Raw genomic sequence first — 16853 nt, forward strand, 5'->3', positions numbered from 1 at the left:
TGAAGTCGAAAAGGGGCGAATAAAAATTTGCTAGTAAAATCTCACTTGGCAAAAGTTAAACAAATGTTAAGAAGAAGAATCATATTGGCATCACTAGACAAAAAGTGATGCCCTGTTTATTCAAAAAAAAAAAATTATAGAAAACTTAATTTAATTCGTTTAAATGTTATGGATAAAAACATGTTTAAAATATTTTGAAAATTATTTTATATTTCAGAATTGTTTCTTCCAAATTTTGTAGCACTATTTAATCTATGAATGATCAAAACTATTAAATGAAATGATGAGGTAGAATCAGGAATAAAAAAATTCTGAATACACACACACAAAAACAAAGAAAAATTATAACAAAACTATATAAAAGTGAAAACTCAACTAGCCGCCAGTTCATTACCCCAACAACAACAAAAAATACAAAAAAAGAACAGCTTATTTTCTCATTAAATAATATAAAAAAGAAAAACAAAACAAAAATAAGATGAAGATGTTATACATATATCCCAAAAACAAATGAAGAAAAATTTACCAATTTTGAGCTATATACAAACAAATATATTTGTTTATTTTGTTATTTACTTTAATTTATTAAAAATAAAAAACAAATAAAACTAATTGATTACCGCTTAAAAGAACTCAATCTCGATATAAATAATTGCAAATACATACAGACATACATACGTATTAAAACAGTAAAAACAAATTAAGGAAAAAATAAAATTAAAAAAATAACTGGCATTTGATTCAAATGCTGGACAAAAAACAACAACATGAAAAAATATTATTCAATTTAACTTAAACTAAGCCTAGTTTTATATATACATATATAATAATAACAAAGAAAAAGAAACCCAAAACAGAGGAATATAACGGTTATTTTTGTTACATGAATTGAATGCGAAAGCGAATGAATAACTCATAACCTCAAACAAAACAAATACACAACTGGTTACTTTAGGTAAATTGTTAATAATTTAAACAAATTTATTAAACCATAACAGAAAATCAACAGCAACATATATTTAAAATACAACAACTAAACTCCCATTTAAAATTAATACAAAAAACAAAAATTCAACACAAAATAAACTTTTTTGAGGCAATTTATGTAAATATGTTTGCATTACAACCAAACCAAACAAATAATGATTACTCGCATAAGTTTAAAAAAATACAACCAATACAAACAACCACCACTACCATAAAAAATAATCAAGCTCGAAAAAAAATTACACATTTTATTCGCATTTCAATTTCAATACAAATCTCAATGCATGCAGTGTTGCCCAAAAAACATTTGCATAAACAGTCAAACTGTCAAATTCGCTGTTTGGAAATTAATTTGGATTGTGAACAAGTAAAAAGGGAGATATTTTCGGAAATGTTTCCCGGAATGTGACTTTTGTCATTCTTTGTGAAGGTCAGCTACATTGAAGAATAAAAAAGCATTGCATTTTAAAATTAAATTTTTAATTTGGTCTTCACAACTGAGAACAAGTTGACAAATTTAACTTCTTATTTAATACCGTAAATAATTCTCATGTCATACTTTTCCAAAATCGAAAATTGAAACTTAAACTTAATACTCAGCTGTCCTTACTGTCCGACCTTATACATGCCTTGAAAATGATGTTAAACTATCGGATCCATTTTTGAGGCGTATACCTCTCCCAATATTTAAAATGCATTTAAAATCGGAATATTCTCTATATTTCCGTTCGACATGCAAATGTTTTCTGCAACACTGTGTTTATTCTAAAAAGCAATTGATTCTAAAATTCAAGTTCCAATATTTTTTGTTTTATTATTAAATAATTTCCTTAGTTCTTTTTATTAATCAATACACAACACCACAATGTAATGTAAAAAACAAAAAAAAAAAGAGAAAAAACAATATTTATGATAATAATAATTATATTACAAAACCGTTATCATTGCATATTAACAGATGACAACAGAACATAAGGAAAACAAAGAACAACAACAACAACCATAACATAATGACAAAAAAGGCTTTTTATTAAGTTCAGCTTCTAAGAAGCTTTAGTTTTTAGGCTTTTTTAATTGTATTGTAGCATATCAGCATAAGTAACGATTACTTTGTTATATTAATAAATAAATTAATTAGTAAAAAAGCAAATAATGACAACAACAAAATTATAAAAAATTCAAAAACAAACAAAAAAAAAACAACCAAATTCAAATACTAACGAAATGTATGCATATGAAGTGAAATGAAATGCGCAAGGCTCAGCCTTAACTCATAACTCATAAAGCGATCATTAAAAAAAAAAACTGTTTAGCAAATTAACAAATTCTTATTACAAAAAAAATCTTATCAAACTAAAACAACAAACAAATTCACTCACTCAGTCACTCACAAAAGTGATAACTAAATGTTTCCTCTTTATTTAAATGATTTTTTTTTTGGAAAATTGTTCTTTGTAATTACATATATTTTTATTTGATGTTTAGATGAATAAATTAATTCTTTTTAGCTTAATTTTAGAAATTTTAGTTCGTTTTATCTAAAAAAAAACAAGTAATAGTAATAACAATTAATTTAAGTAGGCGAAAACAACTAAATTAAAAAAATAAGTTTATTTTATGCTGTGTATAAATTACAAATTCCAATACTCATTTTGAAATAAAATTAAAATTAAAAAACAAAACAATGACCAACTTTTATAAAACTTTCCTAATTATTGAAATCATTTACAAATTTAGGTACATTTTAAACCAAAAAAATGATTGGCTTTTTCTCCAAATAACGTAAGGAAACAGAAACACTATCATGCAATTGGCTTAATAACCCTCACATCCGTCCTAATGACCTTAGGAATTCTAAGCAAATTGGTTCGTCTGGAAAATAATGACATACAAATGAATAGACCCCAACGATACAACTTCATCTTCGATTGTCCAAACGTCGTCTTATTTTATAAGAAGGATTTGTGAATTCGATTATCGTTTTTTTTCTTAGTACTAATTCATGTATCATACGTAACTTTTTGGAATAAGAAAACCTATATATTCAAAATGTTGAATATTTTTTCTTTAAGTTCCTACACTAAAGGATTCTCCAAAATTCAACTTCCAAGATTCTCAAAAACTAAACACGAATGTGAATTTTCTGCCTGAAATGTACAACATTTCTTACATAAGAATGATTGATAGTAATTAAGCAAAATTTCAATATCATCAACAATTTTTCAATGGTTCTTCCCATTTCCACTTAGTACTTCTCGTAAGCAAAAGGTACCATTTCAAATATTTTACAAAATATATACAATACGAAATGTTTGAATCTGCAAATCCTTGTATGTCCACAGACAACTCAAAAATGTATTTTAAATACCCTGATACATTCCTCTTTAATTCTTAATTAAATGGATCAATTTTCGAAAGGTTTTACTATTACATAGAAGCTATTAACAATTACCCGAAATTTATTTCACAATGGGTTAACCACTATGCCAGAAAACTGATTTTCAAAAGACAAGTTGGACTTGATGATGGTTTGTCTCGATTTAAACATTTTTTCAATATATACTTCTAATGATTATTTCTCAATTCCAATATTTTACATCAAAAACACTAATATTTGCATTTCAGAAGCCTAGCAAGTCATTCGTTTAAATTTTATAAAGAACATCTATGTAGCGCCGCATCTCATTTAGGTTGTGAATCTCATGACATAAGGCTAGCTTTTTTTAATTTGTGTAGGCATTTCTTAATTTGCTTTTTTATCGAATTCAAAATTCATATAACATTTTAATCGTAATTCACAAATGAATTTCACAACATCAATTTCATTCGAAACACTTTTCCACCTTCCGAAATCCACCTCTGTCTCTTTCTCAGAAATACTCATAGCTCTACTATGACAAGGCTTAACTTAAACGAATTTTAAAAATGGTATCCCCCTGGTTATATTCTAAGACCGGTTACTCGCAATTATTGCTTATCTCTTTGAATATTTTGGCCAAACCTTACAAAATAACAAAACCGAAAACCCAAACAACAACAACCGAACTTTATAATCGAAATATTTAAAACAAAAACACAAAAATGAAATCAAAACTAAAAAAAATCACATTATTAATTTAACTATATACAAGAACAACAAAAAGACGACCTCGCCTCGCCTCTTAACTTCTCATTTAATTGACTTGTTTCCGTTTGTTTTATTTTTTAATAAGAATATATATGTAAATGCAATGATATATACATATAAATATTTGTATACTAGGACAACAATATAATGATAATATTCAAAATGACTCTTATGATATTTTCTTTTACGTAAGAAAAATTTTAGTTTTAATTTAAGATTTTATTGTTTTAGTAAATTATTTTATAATAATATTTATACATATAATCGCTGATGCTATACAAAATCTCTTGAAACTCTGCTAATGAGTTGTCAACGGTGATGACGATAAATAAATTAATTATTTATGAATCATTTTGAAGAACCAATTTCATTACAAAAGTATATATTTTAGCAAAAAACAGAAAAACAAAAACTACTTAATTGAATTTTTATTTAAATTATTTAAAAACAAGAAAAAAGAAGCAACAAAACTTAATAATAGTAATTATATAATAAATGCATATATATGAAAACAAAACAAAAATGCTGATTACCAAATTCAAGCAGAAATATAAGAAAAAAAAATAAAACGAAAAAGTACGTTGATATGAAAAAATAATACAAAAAAAATTGATAATGCAATAAAGAAAAAAATAAAATTTTTAACAAATTTAAATGCAAATCAAAAAACTTGTTTTATTTAGGGTTACTGGTAATCAACACAAATCGAAATATGCACACAGGAGAAGAAAAGTGGTATGGACTCATTTCTATGGGTTTCTAACCTTCATTCAGGAGGTACATTTTAGAACTATGCATATTTCGAAATCTTACAAATAAATATATACATCACATAAGATTTAAATTTTGAGAAAGGCCATAGATTTGATTGCATGAGGAATTGACAACATGCTCTAAATGAAAATCTGGAATTGGCACCATAAACATGGTTTAACACCCAAAACTTAAGCAAAAGTATTTTTACGTTCCTGGTAAGAGTGAAAATTTCAGTACAGACCGAAAATTAATTTAATACAAATAATAAGAGTACGCAAATGTTTTTCTTCCATAAAAATTTAAATATATAACCCCAAGAATTGGTTAGATCTACTTTTGTTCCATATTTTAAATTGCCTTCTATCCCCTTAAGAATACAACATTGGTGTTTCTCTAATGAATAAATAAGTTCTTGTTTTCTTGTGTTGTTATTTTTTTTATACAGTCATAACAGAACTTTATAACAAAATACATATCTACAAGTAATATAAAAGAATTTCATTGAAATTGTTTCAAAGAAGTATTTAGATGATGGTTTTCTCTTTTTTAAAATACTCCGACCGGTTGAGATGAACATAAAGTACAGACGCTGCTAACCGGGCCTGTAATTCTTGTTGACTAAGATCATGAGCCCATTCTACACGTCCCCAAAATTTCAATTGATATTCCTCTTCCAAGCGTGCCAATGTGACAGCCTTATCCACAGAAATGCGTTGGTCTATGGCAGCAAACGCCAAAATAATTGACTTTAGGGTATCGACAGCAAAAACAAAGCCTAAAAATTAATATATAGATTAATCTCTGTATTCACGTTTTCAATGTATTTTTAACTTACCATATAGGACATCTTCACTGTGGGACAATAAATATTTGGAAATTTTCATTTTATCTTCGGCGGAAACTGTTGGCGGTGTAATATCCATTGTTTTCTCAAGTTGAGTGCCATATCTCTCATTGAACCATTGAATCAAAGGATCCCATTCGTTGCGTTGCAAATCATGTAAATCTTTTTCATCATCATACTGGAACAGAATGGTGTCTGTTGGTATATAGTTCAGCAAATAGTTGACCATATCAATTTTGCTGTGATTATTTGGATTATCAATCGCCGTAAAACAAAGGGCAGATAAATGCATCTTGGCCCTTTCAATGTGTTCCTTTTGATTATTGAATTCTGTGGCAACGGCAATGGCTAATGGTTCACTCTTAACCGTAAACAATGCTCCTTTGGGTGTTTTCAGTTTACGTTGATCCAAAGTTACCTCATATTTACCATCATTATATAGGACAGATGTTTGTTTATAAAATCGCTTGATTGGAGCAGCTATATAAAGGAGGAGGAGGAGGAAGGGGCAAGTTGTGATCAAGAGTTAAATAACACATGCATAAATCAGCTGTCATTCTAGCCGGGTTTTAATCAGACAAATACTTACCATAACAACGTTTGATGGTGTTTTGACTTTGCCTTGTGGCACTAGCCAATGCACAGGGTATCAGCTTACATAAACTATTCATCATTTCACTCAACTTTTCCGATTTCCAAATATTTATGTGTCCCCTAGAATCCGCAATGAATTAGTTCAATGCAACTATTCACTCAATGAACAGGGAGAACTAAGAAAATGCTATCCACTGCAAAATGATTACACTCGTAGTGATATCCACAGCGAAATGATTACTCATTGAAGGTGTTATTGTGATTTATGAACCATATGATGGCGTTACCCAAGGTAGATATACAAGGTAGCCGCATCGGCGAATTTCTACAACAAACATCGGTTGTTGTATTTTGATATGTCAAAAATATTTTGCCAAAACAAACAGATTGGCAAGATTTTTTTACACAAATTCTTGTAGAAACTGTTAATAAAAGTATTGCCAAAAAAGCTATTAGAAATTCGGAGATTTTCATTTATAATTTTGTTTTTTAATTTTTTGGTTCAACATTACAACAACATTTTTGACATTTATTTGTCCAACAGCTGGCCCGATGCGGCTACCTTATTAAATATACCTTGGCGTTACCACTTGAACAACGCATTGCCAACCGTAATCCCTAATTCAATTTCAATATCAGGGGACTATATCCTAGTGACACTCGTATTAGGAAAAGGCTCAAGATAAAACCGCGTCTCTTATAATCCTAAGTGCCGTATATAAATCTCCCACTTCCACGCCATGGAGCAAACGAAGAGAACTATTGCAAAATTATTCACGTATGATGTCAAATAGGTGCGATAGGTGCATATTTTGTCTTTTAAATTGCTTGATATCTAGTATTTTTTATCATGGCTTTTACCGCGATATCGGTAGTATATGACGTTTGCTATCAGAAAATATAAATCTCTACCTATTATATTAGTATAGATCGCATCGGAACTAATATTTATATTTTTTCAGTAAATTAACAATTAAATTGTTTTTATATATTCCCTTTGAATTTCTAGAACAATTTTTCTGCTTTACGTCATATCATTGCGGCATTGCCATATCATTGAATAAATATTCTGGCAGCACGAGTTTTTGGTTCTCTCTATTTTCCCCCATTTTCGTAATTGGCAATTCGGTTCACATGTTGTTGACATATGGCAACACCAATCCAGTTGTCAATACACAAAAAAAAGCGAAGTGGAGATTGAAGTGTAGGCTATTTACTAAGTATCGAGGTTTACAAGTCGTTTTTTAGCTGAATTTAATTTTGCAAAATGAGTGTCGAAGAAGAAGTTTTCAAAATACAAAAGAAGATGGGCAAAATCACAACCGATGACGGCACCGTAAGTGATTGAAGAATCCAACGTGCATTCAGCACTGCAAAAAATAAATGACAACTTTTGGAGTAGATAATGCGGTCGATTTTCGAGTGCTGAGCGCATGAAGAAGAAAAAAGCGCCTTCTTGTGTCTGTTTGTTTTGAGAGGTACAGCCGCCTTTTACGAAACAGAACAGCGCAAGCAGTGCTTCTCAAACAAGCAATGTTTTCATACACACTGTACGGATCCTAATGCCGATTTTTATCTATTTTGTTAAACACAGGGACAGGAGCAGGCACTGGATTTATTGAAAGCGTTGCAGTCTTTAAACATAAATCTGGAAATCTTAACAAAGACACGCATTGGCATGACTGTCAATGAATTGCGGAAGAGTAGCAAGGATGAAGAGGTCATAGCTCTAGCCAAAACACTTATCAAAAGTTGGAAGCGTTTCTTAGCTCCACCCGCTTCCGGTGGAAAGGAATCTAGCAAATCGAGTAAATCGTCGAACTCATCTAGTAAAGACAAGGACAAATCTTCGTCTTCGTCATCATCCTCATCCAAAGATAAAAAAGATGAAAAGAAATCATCCTCCTCATCGTCGTCGTCCAGCAAGGATGACCGTAAATCCTCACAGACCTCTTTCCCGGCATCTTCGGGCTTACATGACGCTGTACGTCTAAAGTGCCGTGAAATGCTCTGCAACGCCCTTAAAGTGGGTGAACCTATCGAAGGTTGTCCCGAACCCGAAGAAATGGCCGCCGAATTGGAAGAAGCCATTTACTCCGAGTTCAAAAACACCGACATGAAGTACAAAAATCGCATACGCTCACGTGTAGCCAACTTGAAAGATCCCAAAAACCCTACGCTGCGTGGCAATTACATGTGCGGTGCTATTACCGCACAGAAATTGGCCAAAATGACGCCGGAAGAAATGGCAAGCGACGAAATGAAGAAACTGCGCGAGAAGTTCGTGAAAGAGGCAATTAACGACGCTCAATTGGCTACAGTCCAGGGCACCAAAACAGATCTGCTCAAATGTGGTAAATGTAAGAAACGTGATTGCACCTACAATCAGCTGCAGACACGTTCTTCTGATGAACCTATGACTACGTTCGTAATGTGCAACGCTTGCGGCAATCGCTGGAAGTTCTGCTGAAACTACCAAACTGCCTTCACCGCCAGGATTGGGGACAATTTAACCACAACAAACGACCGTACCATTAATTTCCTCTTAATATGTTTTAACTTTTAATTATTAATTTAATGAGTGAGCGCTATGTGCGCGATTTGTTTATTAGACACCTAATTTCTGCTTTATTTTTGTAAGATGTAGTTTTTAGTTATAATGAGAACACGTGTGAACCAAGAAAAAATGAAAAAACAAACAAAAGATAACATTTGTGAAGTATAACCGGCATAGATTTTCTTTAAATTTTCTAGATTTCTTTCAAAAAAAAAACAATATATTATTTATTGTGAAATTATGAATTGAATTTTCCCCCTAAAGTTGTAGTCTATTTGACCAATTATGTTCCTCCCCTCCCGAATAATACTTCTGTATTTCATATCCGAGTTATCCTTTGTTTCTTTCCAATGTGTTTAAGGAAAGTAAGATAAAGTCGTTTTGGTTTTATGAAAAAAAAACTTTTAAAATTGAGACGATTTTGAAATGAAATGTAAATCTATAAACTTTATTGAAAAAACAATAAATTAAAATAAAATACAAAAATATATTTTTGTTTGAATTATAAAAGAGTAATGGGATGAATTATGAGTCTATGTCTTTAATATACGCAAGGATGGCGAGTAAGAGTTTCAAAGATGAATTGTAGCAAAATTGCATAATAATGCAATTTTTAATGTTTTTTGTAAATTTGTTTATTAAAAAAAAAAAATATCAAGAATAATACATTTGGGAAATGTGAATTCAAATTCGATTTTTTATTTCTAAAAATGTTTATAATACTGGACAATTTTCCATGCATAAAGCGATCTAACTATTTGGAGTACATACTTGGAAAACATATACATATATAAACTGGGCTCCATAATATAATCAAGCAAGGTTTAAATGGATTTTATTGAAAGGTTGTATGACCTATTTTCGTAAATTTACTCTGTAGAAAAGGGAAAGTATTAAAAAGAAAAAATTATTCCGTTTGATAATTTTCTAATTATTTATTATTGAAGTTTAGAGAAAGAACAAATTGGACTGTATATGTTAATAAATGTTTTGATATAAATTAAATAATCTCAGATTTTTTCTAAAAGTCCTTAGTCATTAAAAAAGCAAATGTATTTCTTTTTTAATTTTTTCGATAGTGAAACACAAAAATTCAAAAAAATATTTATACTGGTTGGGAGGTACCAGAAGGTGTAGACCTGGACCTACCTTCCGACATAGTTTCAGTACGGTAAAAATATTACGTTACGGTAAAAATATCGTTAAAATTGTATACTCTGTTCGCTTCATATGATATGTACAACTCCCTCTAATATCTTCCCCCTTTGTAAAGGAGGTACTAGTAGAATAAGACCTATCTTTCAACATTTCACTATTAATGAAATAAGTTAATTTTCACTTCAAGTGTATATGGGAAATTACAAAATTCTTTTAAAATTCCATAAAAAAAAATTGAACATTTTTTTTTTGCGAGCACATTCATGAATTTTGGTACATAGGTTAAGAAAAATATGCTGATTCGAAATATGTACGCGTTCACAAATTCGGATGCTGCGCACAAAAGTTATAGCGGTTTTAAATCTTGTATTTCAAATATAAATTAAATGAATTCCTATTTGTTGTAATTCGCGAATTTCTTCACAAATGGTAAAACACATTTGTTTTCTTTGCATACTTGTCAAATCACATTGAAATATTTTTAAATCGTCGCAAAAAACAAATAGAAGCATGAAGATATCTGAAAATGAAATAAATTAATTTTTTAATTAAATCGAAATGTTTTTTTTTTTTTGAATTTTCGATTTTTTTTTCTTTTTGTATGGTTAGGGGATTACGGTTTTGCCTTAATCTTCTAAAATATGCGACGCTTTTTTCTTCAAATTCTTTTAGATGATTGTTAAATATCGGTGTATTCATCTGATAACAGTTTCGACTGTAAAAATGACTAAATATATTGCAGTTACAATACATAAATATGATCAATATTGCAAAGCGTGTAATTCACGTATTAGTTGAAATCAGTTGATGCGCATGCGGTTTTCGTATAAACCGAATCAATGTCTTTCAATAATTATGAATTTTTCGATGTTTAATTTAGCGGTCAAAGTGTGCCGCTCGATGCACTTTACTACGTAAAACCCCTAAAAATGGCTAAAAATCACGCAACGTGCACACGATTTTTATGCGCATCCGATTTCAATAATCTCCTATGAAAATACACATTTTTTTTAAAAGGATCGGTTAAGAACCGCGGATGTGCCTCCACAATATACGGGAATTTGTCAAAAAAATTTTTTTGCAGTTTTTTCCACATTCAAGGTAACTATATCCGCCGTTTTATTGGGCGGAATTGATCATGGATGGTCTCATTAGATCCAGCACGTAAAAAAACTAAAATCACGCGGGGTTCCACGGAATTTGAATGGACTTTCTTAATTTTAGACTCAAAAAATATGTTTTTTATAAATATTTACGCACCAAATTTTCGTCTTTGGAACCCAATTGCAAAGAAGCTACCGTGAACACATTCATGAGATATACACTAAACGAAGCAAAATCACGAGTTCTATAATCCTATAATTAGTTTAGTCCATTATCTGGATGCGCATCCTAATTATAAGAAAAATTCAAAAAACACCGAAAATCCGGCTTCAAAATGTCAGCATCCTCTTTGGGTGGATGCAGTGATTATATCGAAAAATCATACATTACAACCATATTGTCCATGGGGTATTCTGCAACTTAGTCACTGATCACATGTGCGTGCGTTGTGTAGTTTAGCCACAAATCAGGAACGAACACAAAAAAACTCGTTGGCTTCAACACATTTTCACCCATTTTTTACATTACCACCATCACAGCTTCCACGCAACTTATTATTTATTACAAATATTTTAAGATTCTGACAAGAACACTTCATTTTATAGAAATTAATTTAGATTATATGCAATATGTTCATATTTCGCTAGTTATAACCTTGCAAACCTCAGCTTCAAGGAATTTAAAAGATTTTTGTAATTTCCCATATACCCTAATAATGAAATTATTTTTTAGAAACATTATAAAGTTGTTTTTTTACATAAAACAATTATGAAACTCAATTTAATAGTACTCAAAAGGACCGTTTGGAATTCCCACTATTTAGTATATTTCTGAACCTTATTGTGCATTAATATAGAAAAAAAAATTATCCCGGATAGCGGTAGAAATAACTTCAGGGTTTGCCCTCCGTTAACAAGATTTTTCATCGAAAATTTGGATCTCTGATACTGTTTGATACTACATTTCGGGTTTTGTATTCGGTTATATTAAAAACAATTTTGGTCATGTGCCACTAGCCGGTTAATATTGATTCGCTCTTTCTCTCTATACTACTCAACAAGCTCTCACATGTACTTCACCATTCAACGATCTTTACCAATACATGGCTGGAACAGAAGATGGAATTAATTTTAAAATATTAGGCCCCAACCTGAATTTGGATGATGATTAAGAAATCATAAAACGAAAAGAAAATAAACAGACTCACAAACGAAAAATGACTCGAGAACGGTCCATATAAAGGATTAAAACTGCAACTGATAAACGACTGGAAAAATAAGCGTCAAATCCCTATTGGGTATCATTTATAATCGGTTGGCTAACAGACTAGTATAAGTCTAAACCCAAAAATATATATGTATATGTAAATTTACGTTTTTTATAGTTTGAATGAAGCTATACTTAAATATGAACTGAATTTATCTTTATGAATACAAAAGATTTATAGTCAAAAGGTTTTTTCCTTTTCGACATATGTAGGACTATTTTGGTCGCAAATCATTTCATTATATAGAAACCAATAATTTCAATCTGGAGTAAGTAGTATAATATTATAAATATACTTAAAATTGTGTTTCCAAAAACGCTTTTAAATGCAAATACTTAAAGTAGTTAGTTTTTCGGAAAATATCAATTTCAGCGGGCATTTATGCCCTTATCCATCCACATAATATATTGAACTTGCTATGGGGCCCCAGAGATTGGCCCTTGTGCAACCTAACCCCTCGCAAATATAATGGAATATTGAAAATAAACGTCAAACAAACAACCAAGCTAAAGAGAAATGAAGACGAGCTACCAGTAACAACAATCAACAGATAACAACAGGCAAAGCAGGCCAAACGAACGTTCAAAATACGTTACATTTTAGTGTGAGTTTACCTGTCGTCGTGTTCAGTTGTTTCGAGCGGAAACAAAGGCCGAAATCATTAAGTGAAACCAATTGGTGAGAAGCAGCAGCAGCAATAGCAGTAGTAATTTAACAAGAATTATACAAAAGAAAGAAAAAATACAAAAAAAGAAAAAAGGTGTAGATACTTCCCAACATACTGTTGCTCGCAACGGCAGCAAAGTGGCTTTACCGTGGTGTCCGTCTTCTTTTCAACAATTCAATGGTCTTTGTTGTTTTTTTTATAATTTTTGTGAAATAGAAAAAGTGTACACGCAGAAAATAACTCAAGTGAAAATAAATTATGGCAAAAACCCAGTACAGGTTGAAAGCAAACATACGAAATCTAATAAATCCATAAAAAGAAAAACAAATTCAATTTTATGCCTGTAAATAAATCATTTCGAAATCAGAATTAAAAAATTACCAAAAATGCAATAGAGAAGCGGTGCGAAACTATCGGCCAGCCAAGTCAGTGAGCCAAGCACTCAATCAACCAACCAAGCAAAACCGAAACCAGGAAGTGCAACGGAGTGCAAACACTAACCTGTTGGAAAATATGTGAAGTGACCCATTTATGTAACCTGTTTTCTTAAATCCCAAGAAATGCAACCATAAAAAGATGAAATAGTCGACATACGGCGACGTCTTCGTTGTCAGATTAACAGTTTTTTCATATTCAAAAAAAAAAAAACAGATACAACAACTAAAAGAACAAAGTTCTACTGAAAACAATATTGCTTTGCAACAAAATAAAACAAATTAGCATTATTATTCACAATTAAACATCGTGATTTGCAAATATTCGGTGTTAATTATTACTTTTTTTGCAAATTTATTTTATTATTAAACAACATTTTCTCCATTGCAAACCTCTGGACTAGAAAATGCGTGTAGATTTTTCGTATTATTGGTAGTTTTTTGTTCTTTTCTTAAACAAAAAGAGAAAGAGGGTGCATTCACCTTAAACTAGAAGAGAATCGTACAAGAACAGCAACAAATACCAACACCACATCTAATGATGAATACACTACGCTCAGCTCAACATAGAACTAGAAGCCGGACGAACAAACAACAACAAAACTGCCACTGACAGAATAAAAGACACAACCAGGCTTAGTGGGTCTGAATAAATGGCTTAAAGCAAAACGAGCCAGCAGTTGCACACCAACAACTTACCACCACACTACTACACAAGTAATATCTGAGAATTGCCAACACTAAAGAGATAGAGAGAGAATTTTGTTTATAAATCATACAACAGAAAGACAAATACAAAAGATCATGACAGAAAGATAATAGACAGGTCTCTCAATCTGTAATTATTCTCTGTATTGCTTATGAAAGCAGTAGTTTAAATAAGTAATTTTAGAACGGCTATGATAAGTACTATATAGAGAGTCGTTTACATAAAGAATACGGGCATCCATTGGACCTATCTATACGCTCAGGACGAACAATTATAAAATCCGGCATAAATATAAAAATATAAATTGTCCTTAGACAAAGAATTTGGGATTTTGAAAATATATTTCTTGAACACACTTTTACCAACTACTTAACTGTGTTGTGAGGACATAATAGGTTTGATTTGAGATCATTAAAGGTTTGATATACTTATTACTTCGCTCGGCCAAAGACGACACCTCTATTGGATAATGTTTAAGGGATTAAATAGAAATATTAATAAAAAACGGTTTAAATCACCAAATTTAAATGAGAAGAGATATGGGCGCCAAGTAGTATATGCGGTCTAATATCGGACAAATAATCAATATTTTATAATATTGTCAGAATCATCTATGATAATTTTCACTCAAATGTCGATATACATATCAATATTTGTTTTGGAATACAGTTTATATTTTGTTGAAATTAAATTTAGAATCTAATGCAATAATTAATAGTAGATTCTTTGAGTACGGGAACAAACGATATATGAGAAAAAAAGTAAACTTTTTAAAATGGTTCAATAGTATGCATGAAAGCTTAAGAAATATGGGACTCATACAAGACGAGTTTAGACCTTGATAACATCCGAGGTTAAAAAATCGATTAGAGTTTTGTGTGACCTCTTCACTGAAGGGGTTGTGCAAGAAACTACACTGATAAGGAAATCTGAATTTGTGTCTGAAATCAAATGTACAGATTAGCGAAATTTTACTGTATATTCAACAATGAGGTACAGTATATATCGGATATAAGCACATCTCATATAAGAAAAAAACACATTTAAAAAAGATTATCAAAAACACTGAGTCATTTTACATATCCTCAGTGCAAAAATTGATTCATATAAGAAAAACACTGATATAAGAAATGCTTGTCAAACTCCAAATATGACAAAGGTATTTGAAAACGTTTCATATAAGAAAATGTGTAAGGTTATTGGCCAATTTATTAACATTGAAAATATTTTATTTCATCAGCGTGATAACTCCCTAGTCCAAAGAAAAATAAAATACTTTTTTTCGCTATGGACACACATGGACATATTTTTAGTCAAACTGTGAACTGATTTTAAATTACTAATTTTGAATTTTTATATGCTGTATTCTTTTGTTTAATAAAATGTTTTTCTTTAAAACACGCTTTCTTTCATTTCTTATATGTGTATGTGCGCTTATAAGAAACAACTTTATTATATCCGATGATTCCATATAAGAAAAAAACGCATATAAGAAAGAAATTTCCGACCTTTTTTGAGTTTCTTACATCCGATATATACTGTATGACAGTTTTTTAAAATTGACTTTTTCAAAGCTCCTAGGAACTGATTTTTCATATCCAGATCATACCTCGATCCATATTCTCTTAAAACTAGACTTTGCGATTCTATTTCAAAGTAGTCATTTTTCACATCCAGATCGTAGCTTAAATCGATTCCTCTAAGAACTTATCACGTGACAGGTTTTGAACTGGTTCAATTTGAACAATATACAATTTTCCTCAGAAATAAATGTTGAAACGTTTAATTGTTGACAGCACGTAAGAATATTTTATGAAGAAAAAAAAAGGAAAATAATGCAAAGCATATACATTGTTCTTTTGTCGTTTAAAGAGAACCAACTGACTGACATTATAACAAAATCAACAACAACAAAAGAGAAGACGATAGGTGCAGTAACCTGTTGCAACTGCAACACGGCTAAGAAAAACATAAATGCAAACCAGACAAACTGCGGCAGAGGTGTATGGACTGAACAGAACCCGGTTTTAAGAATTATATACTTTTGCGTTGCATGCCACAAGATACTCAAATAAATGTACATATGCAATTGCAACACCACCACACCATAACACGATAAAAAAAACTACAAAACCCAAACAACAGCAACAACAACAAGTACATAAACAATAAAAATAAAACAGCAACTTACCCAAGAAGAAGAAGAATACACAAAAAATACACTTAATTAAATTTTCAATATCTGCCTTGTCCGTCGTGACATATCCGGCCGTGGTTGGTGAAAGAACATCATAACGTCAAACGTGTGTAAAAACGCGACTAACTTGTTTTTTTTTCGAAACGTTTAAACGCGTATCATATTTAATTAAAAACTGAAACAGAAAAGAAAGAAACAAAGAGAAAAAATAAGTAATTGTATATTTTATTTATAATAATATAAAATTTTCAATTTAAAATTTTAGTGATTTATAAAGAAAAGGAAGAATAAAACAAGAAAAAAACTAAAAATCATAAATGAGTAGTGCTACAAATTGAAGAAGCCTTGAAGACTTGTTATCTCCAATAGCAAGAAATTGTTGTTTTCCTGAAACACATTTCTCAGCGGTAAGTTTTATTTTCTTCTCGTACAAAAAAATACAAAGCCTTTCT

The 16853-nt window shown here is 30.6% G+C and overlaps 4 protein-coding genes across 5 annotated transcripts in view; 3 read left to right on the forward strand and 1 right to left on the reverse strand.

The window, feature by feature from the left end:
- The window catches only part of LOC133337840 (small ribosomal subunit protein eS21), a 378405-nt gene that overhangs the window by 169832 nt on the left and 191720 nt on the right, over positions 1 to 16853 (forward strand). The gene's annotated exons all lie outside the window — the stretch shown is intronic.
- Positions 5395 to 6396, reverse strand: LOC133337851 (ATP synthase mitochondrial F1 complex assembly factor 2). Its single transcript, XM_061546060.1, has 3 exons — positions 6304 to 6396; positions 5706 to 6194; positions 5395 to 5645 (listed from the first exon to the last, which is right to left on the reverse strand). The coding sequence occupies exons 1-3, from the start codon at positions 6386 to 6388 to the stop codon at positions 5395 to 5397; spliced, it is 825 nt and encodes a 274-aa protein (XP_061402044.1). The 5' UTR covers positions 6389 to 6396.
- LOC133337827 (transcription elongation factor S-II) lies at positions 7473 to 8865 on the forward strand. Its single transcript, XM_061546031.1, has 2 exons — positions 7473 to 7644; positions 7903 to 8865. The coding sequence occupies exons 1-2, from the start codon at positions 7576 to 7578 to the stop codon at positions 8776 to 8778; spliced, it is 945 nt and encodes a 314-aa protein (XP_061402015.1). The 5' UTR covers positions 7473 to 7575; the 3' UTR covers positions 8779 to 8865.
- LOC133337830 (myosin-VIIa) overlaps positions 12979 to 16853 on the forward strand; it is a 28134-nt gene continuing 24259 nt past the window's right edge. The window contains exon 1 of the mRNA XM_061546032.1: positions 12979 to 13072. The gene's annotated coding sequence lies outside the window, so the exon portion shown is untranslated. The remainder of the gene's footprint in view (positions 13073 to 16853) is intronic.

Source organism: Musca vetustissima, unplaced genomic scaffold, assembly GCF_032173495.1.
Source record: "Musca vetustissima isolate MV318-11 ecotype Yass unplaced genomic scaffold, APGP_CSIRO_Mvet_v1 utg320, whole genome shotgun sequence".
In the NCBI taxonomy this organism is placed as follows: Eukaryota; Metazoa; Arthropoda; class Insecta; order Diptera; family Muscidae; genus Musca; species Musca vetustissima.

What these genes read in the sequence shown, in the direction of transcription:
- LOC133337851 (XM_061546060.1), bottom strand. Translation starts at nt 6,388, where the DNA reads ATGATGAATAGTTTATGTAAGCTGATACCCTGTGCATTGGCTAGTGCC. An exon ending in CACCATCAAACGTTGTTATG is followed by an intron (nt 6,195 to 6,303) that starts GTAAGTATTTGT and finishes TCCTTTATATAG; the next exon opens with CTGCTCCAATCAAGCGATTT. An exon ending in CAGTGAAGATGTCCTATATG is followed by an intron (nt 5,646 to 5,705) that starts GTAAGTTAAAAA and finishes ATTAATTTTTAG; the next exon opens with GCTTTGTTTTTGCTGTCGAT.
- LOC133337827 (XM_061546031.1), top strand. Translation starts at nt 7,576, where the DNA reads ATGAGTGTCGAAGAAGAAGTTTTCAAAATACAAAAGAAGATGGGCAAA. An exon ending in TCACAACCGATGACGGCACC is followed by an intron (nt 7,645 to 7,902) that starts GTAAGTGATTGA and finishes TGTTAAACACAG; the next exon opens with GGACAGGAGCAGGCACTGGA.